Below are 6,376 nucleotides of genomic sequence, written 5' to 3' on the forward strand. Positions count from 1 at the left end.
AGAGATAGAGAGAGAGAGAGAGTGACTGAGAGAGAGAGAAAGAGAGAGAGAGAGAAGGACAGAGATGAATGGAAATTATTTTATTTTTCTGGAGTTCAACACTATCTTCCAGTGAGACTCATATCACAGTTTTGGATGACTGCTTGTATGATGAAAGGAGGTTGCCACTAGTAACTGTGGATCCGTAATGGTATTCTGTATGCGTCAATAATGCATATTGAGGCTAGACTATCCTGAGATGAACCTCCGGGTGATTTAAACGAGCAGGGTAACCCTTTGCTTTCCATGATATTTTAAATAAAAAATAAAAACAAAACGCCATTTACTCAAGGGGTCCAAAGTGTGAGTGTAAACAGCTAACCCCAGTAGTTGGAAAAAATAAAGAATTAATAAAGAGTAATATTATTTTCTTGTAATAAGAGCCATATTGCTTGGGGGGTTGTCAAATGTTTCCATTCAGACATTTGTCTTATCCTCAACAGCGAGATGATGTACAATGCATTGGCTGTATAAATTCGACGCGTTTCGCTTGAAATGAGTGAGTATGTAGAACATTCACGACCTAAAGACGGATGGAGGGGATATGGGGCTACTGATGCCGCTCTCATTGAGCAGATGTTGCCGGGAGAGACGGTGCTACTGCAACAAGAGACAAGACGCGGCTTGGATCGCAAATAGGATCAGTGCGCATGCGCTCTCCGCGCCGCTTACTGTATATTCACGGTGGGGGAAAGCGGAGAACGGGCAACAAAAGCAGTCTTTTAAAACAACAAAGTCACTTCTGCTATATAATAAATCTCCAGGGAACAAACTGGGAAATCAACAGGTATGATATTAATTCGTATTTTAGCGGTCGTTTGCATTCTTCTGGGACAGAATGGTGGTGTGAATTGCAGTCAATACATGGTTCCGTGCTTACAAATTGTTCTGCTTGACGTGCCGTTTAGCCACAGTGTATGTGCAATCCAACATTTTACTGACAGAAACGCAGCGAAGGAAACGGGTAGCCTCTATTGCATGACACAAGAGAATGGAAAAGACCACCAGTGTGCGGTGGGTTTCATTGTGTAAAACCGATTGCGCTCTCATTTAATTTAACAAACCAAAAAAAAAACACGCAGAGGACCTAGTATTTTATAATAATGATCTATACCGCACAGCGACCATTGATAAATTAAAATTCGTCTGTAGCGACCTATTTGTCATGTAAATAGCGCATGTCTCATCGATTTATCCGATCAGATTTTTTTATTCGTGAGTTATATGTCAAGCCTGCGAGGCTGAGGATGAAAGATAGCTTGCATAAAAATAAAGAAAATACACACATAACGCCGATGTAATATCTCATATCGGTTTTTTGGATACTGTTTTGGTTCTTTTGGACTGGAGCCGTACTGGGGAATGAATACGCTTTGATAATAAACCTGCTTAATCGCCACGTTATCCTAATGAAGCCGTATTAAGTTGCGGCGTGTAATTCCAGTTAACGTTTATGTAAGAATAAAGATAGATTCTTAGTTTTTTATGCACCCTCCATTAATTTTCAGAAAAGAGGACTAGGCTACGGAAAAAAGAAAGAAAAAAAGAACGGTGTTCCGGGTAAGATATATTAATTTTGCAGGGTTTTTTGGGTGTGATCAACAGCTTCCTTGCAGCATTTGTATTAATGTTTCGCTCGTTATTGGATGTAACCCGACTTAGCCACATATTAATCCTTTGTTCTTATCTGAGCTACATGACAACACACATGGAAAATGAATCGCTTTTTAAACCATGATTTTGAAAAGCCGTCTTTTTTGTGTTGCGGTTGTGTAGCCTACCTCCATATTAAAACAAACGTACACACAGACTGCTAATTGTTATAGCCTAATCGGGATTAATATCGATGTTTTATCCAGCCGAACAGACAGATGGATGTGGGGATACTAGGGCCGCTGTCGTGCCTTGACTGCATACTGTTTCAAATGCAATAGCCTACGTTGTCAGAGAACTAGAACAGGAATTGCGAAAATTTGATTTAAAAAAAAAAAGAAGGAAAAAAAGCTGTGTTTGAATACGGAAGCTCTTCATACCTCTTCATAGCCTCAAGAATGTAATAAAAAACAGTTGGTGGTCTGTGAGAAGAAGTCCTTATCAAGTGGATCGGTTATGTTTTCAGGTGCGATGACACAAAACGAACAAAGGATGCCTTAGAAGAGAGAGGGAGACAGAGAGAGAGAGACACCCTTTCAAGCCGCCGGGATTATATACATTGTACACGCGCGTATCTTTTTCTTTAAAAAAGGGAAGCACGCGGAATGGATCTGTGTCCTCCCCGGCGCACGCGGATCATGAGACGTGATTGAAGCGAGTTGTCCCATGATTCCCCCTTCTCCATCTATGGCGAACTTCAGCCATGCGGCCGAGCACAGCTTCCTGCAGAGCGTCTCCCCGTTGGCCACCTTCCTGAAGCTCACCTCCCTCGGGTTCATCATCGGCGTGGGGGTGGTGGGCAACCTGCTCATCTCCGTCCTGCTGGTGAAAGACCGGAGCCTCCACCGCACGCCCTACTACTTCCTGCTGGACCTGTGCGCCTCGGACATCCTGCGCTCGGCCGTCTGTTTCCCGTTCGTCTTCTCGTCGGTGAAGAACGGCTCGGCGTGGACGTACGGCGCGCTCACCTGCAAGGTGATCGCCTTCCTGGGCGTGCTCTCCTGCTTCCACACGGCGTTCATGCTCTTCTGCGTTAGCGTGACGCGCTACCTAGCCATAGCGCACCACCGCTTCTACACCAAGCGGCTGACCTTCTGGACCTGCCTGGCCGTCATCTGCATGGTGTGGACGCTGTCGGTGGCCATGGCGTTCCCGCCGGTGCTGGACGTGGGCACGTACTCGTTCATCCGCGAGGAGGACCAGTGCACCTTCCAGCACCGCTCGTTCCGCGCCAACGACTCGCTGGGCTTCATGCTGCTGCTGGCGCTCATCCTGCTGGCCACGCAGCTCGTCTACCTCAAGCTCATCTTCTTCGTGCACGACCGGCGGAAGATGAAGCCCGTGCAGTTCGTGCCGGCCGTCAGCCAGAACTGGACCTTCCACGGCCCCGGGGCCAGCGGCCAGGCGGCCGCCAACTGGCTGGCGGGGTTCGGGAGGGGCCCCACGCCGCCCACCCTGCTGGGGATCCGGCAGAACACCAACGCGGCGGGCCGGAGGCGGCTGCTGGTGCTGGACGAGTTCAAGACGGAGAAGCGGATAAGCAGGATGTTCTACGCCGTCACCTTCTTCTTCCTGGCCCTGTGGGGCCCCTACCTGGTGGCTTGCTACTGGAGGGTGTTCACCCGGGGCCCCGTGGTGCCCGGGGGGTACCTGACCGCGGCCGTCTGGATGAGTTTCGCCCAGGCGGGTGTCAACCCGTTCATCTGCATCTTCTCCAACAGGGAGCTGAGGAGGTGTTTCAGCGCCACCCTGCTTTACTGCAGGAAGTCCAGGTTGCCTAGGGAACCCTACTGCGTTATATGAGGGCTGGGTTTCTGCGGCCAGACGGAACGACGCTCCCTTCAAAGAGCCGGCAGATATCAGGACCGTCAGTCGTTAATTTCAGAACGTTAATTAAAAACGGGGGGGCGCACCTGTGGAATAATCTGCTGGAACACAAGTGTTTATGTTCTAGTAAACCGTTGCTCTGGAAACGCCGGTGGAAGCTACAGTAAGCTAAACGGATCAAAACAAAAGACTCAGCCCCCTCCTGTATTGGATTTCAAGATTTTTCTATAATCTGTGGATTTTTTGGGGGGGAGGGGGGACAAACAAAAACAATTACCTCTGAGGAATGGTGGGGATTTTTTTTTACATTGAAAAGTTGCACTAAAGAGAAGATATGAACGTGTTTTTTCTTTCTTGTTGCAAGGACATCTTTGGTTATTTTTCACATGACACATATTGCTTTCATTTTGAAAAGATGTGTGATTTGCTGTAAGTAATGGAATAAGTGGCCAGCACTGTTTGGACTACACCTTCACAGGAGGATAAAAAAGTGATTTCAGTGTAAGTGTTATTTTTAATTTCGGGGGTAGGAGGGTGGGAGCGGGTTGGCCAGCTAAGGGGATAATATTGTCCCCTTTGATGTTACAGTGTAATTAGATTATTAACCATATTTATTATTAATCATATTTCCCTTTGAATATCATTGTTATGTTTCTCGACTATTTTTATGGAAATGAAATGAGTGTTTGCTAACACGTCACCTTTGAGAAGACAACGAATGCCCAGATAAACCACGGAGAAGAAATGTGTCTTATCCGCTCAGTTCTGTCCCGGGAGCACTGCTCGTGTGTTCTGTAGTTGCTGTCGGGTGAGAGCCACTCCACATGAATTTGCTTTTCTGGTTAAAATCTATATTTTGTTTCTCTTTGTCCGCCCGGAAAGCTGCAGACATAGAAAGGCCCTTTCCGTTAGTTCGTTTGTGCATGAATTATCTCTGTTGCCTACACGGCAACCGCGGCCTAATTTCTCGAAAGAACATTCAAATAAAAACGCGGTTTGTTCCACGCCCCAGTGAGCGCAGACCGAACCAGTATGTGTGTTCATATGCTTGGCGGTTTGTTATGTTAAGACCAGAGCCTTAGTTTGACACCTTGCACAATTTGTTTAAAATGGACGGATTACATCACTGCACACTGTCAACCTTATGCGTTCTGTTCATTCGCTCTTAGCCGATTGTTTTTGAATTTCTAACCTTCTCTGTTGTGGCCACTCACAGTATTTATTCCTTCTGATATATCTGTTGTTTTTTTTGTGTTTTAGCGGTAGATGGAGTGTGGGTATGTGAGTGATTCGTTTTGAAGGTCCGGGTGTAAAGTAGGTACATTTTAAGTTTAGGATTGCATTTGCCAAAAAAAATGTACCTGTGTAATCTGTTGCTTAAAACTTGGGAAATAAAAATGTCACGTTTTGCAAATCTGTTTTTGTATCTAAAAAAACAAACAAACATGAATGCCTGACTCTGGTTCTTAATGGGTACACTGTGATAAATGATGTCATCGCTTAAAGTTGAAACATTAACCCTTTTATGGCGTAGGGGTGCGAGTGGAATGTTCTTAACTGAACATTCTAATGCTGATGTCAGTCACTACTGTGTTAATTGAAAGCAACTGAGTTCTAGAACGCTGGCTTTAGAATTTTGAAAAAACAACATTCCAAAACAACATTCTCTTCCAAGGGTTAAATATGAATGTGTTCTGCATCCCTGTCTGTAAGAATTCCCCTCTCCCTGCCCACAGTTTGTCTCGGATCCAGTGATGAGTACTCTGGTCTGGACACTCTCCACCACTGCCTCTGTCACCCTTTATTTTTTGCGCTGATCAGCTGGAGGATTTTACAGACCTGTAAAGGTGGCAGTGAAGTAGATTCAAACCAGACCTGCTGTTTTAAAATGGAAAAATGACGAAGTTCTTTCATTGACAGTTGGCCCACGTGACACCAGTTTGCAAGGGGTTATTTTTCAGGGCGGTTGGATCTGCTGTTTATGTCGCCGTTCAGGTGCTTTCCAAACTGATTCTGTGGTAAAAGCTAGTTAGTACATTTTCAGTTGCCACCGTGTCATTAATAGTGTATCGGGGAGGTCCTGTTGTTCATTCAGTCCTAATGGCATCTAGATCAAGTTCAGAACGAATGGCGAAATCTTTAACATCTCAAGGTTCCATGCAAAAAAATAAGTCAAAAAGTTGACCATCGGGAAATCTGTGACCTGTTGGCCACAGGCTGTGGCCTGTTGGCACACAGCAAAGGGCAGCTTTAGTCACTTGCTATCCGAGCAGATTTTCTCTACTGCGGCAAAGCACATTGGTCTATCTTTCAGCACCAAGAAGACCCAAGTGCTGTTCAGCTCTCTACTCAGCAATTAAAGAAGAGGCCCTCACCTGTTCAGGAGTTTTCTATCTGACGGTGGCCAGCTGGATTGGGAAATATCTTAACTGTAAATTGGGACTAGTCGAGACAACTCTCTTACCATGTTTGCAGTCTACAGAGCTATTGTCCTAAACAGCGTTATATGCCTATGTTATTATATGTCTGTGCCTAAAAAGGTACAAAGGTTGTCACTGGGGTATTGAAATAATACACAGGCCCTGGCAAAGCTGGACTGCTGCCTTGTGTTGAGCTAGACAGAGTAAGGAGGGAAACTAGACGACACTGCAGGCTGCGTGTGAAGGAGACCGGGCCCCGTGATCCGGAATGAATGACACCTCGGAGAGTAACCGAGTGTTGGGTCCTTTCAGGACACCCGTCTACCGCACGCCGTAAGCCTGCATGAAAGGCCTGCGCACTGTCGCTCGGGCCTTTCATCACCACCGCCGCTATCTCCTCCCGCCGCAGACGAACGAGATTAACGTCTCTCCCAACT

General features: G+C 46.1%; 1 protein-coding gene across 1 annotated transcript; it reads left to right on the top strand.

The window, feature by feature from the left end:
- The first annotated feature begins 558 nt into the window (after positions 1-558).
- On the top strand, positions 559-4,912 carry LOC133119178 (probable G protein-coupled receptor 85). The gene is made up of 2 exons (XM_061229638.1): positions 559-826; positions 2,159-4,912. The coding sequence occupies exon 2, from the start codon at positions 2,359-2,361 to the stop codon at positions 3,493-3,495; it is 1,137 nt and encodes a 378-aa protein (XP_061085622.1). The 5' UTR covers positions 559-826; positions 2,159-2,358; the 3' UTR covers positions 3,496-4,912.
- Positions 4,913-6,376: the final 1,464 nt, after the last annotated feature.

The sequence above is a fragment of the Conger conger genome, chromosome 19 (genome assembly GCF_963514075.1).
Source record: "Conger conger chromosome 19, fConCon1.1, whole genome shotgun sequence".
Taxonomy (NCBI): Eukaryota; Metazoa; Chordata; class Actinopteri; order Anguilliformes; family Congridae; genus Conger; species Conger conger.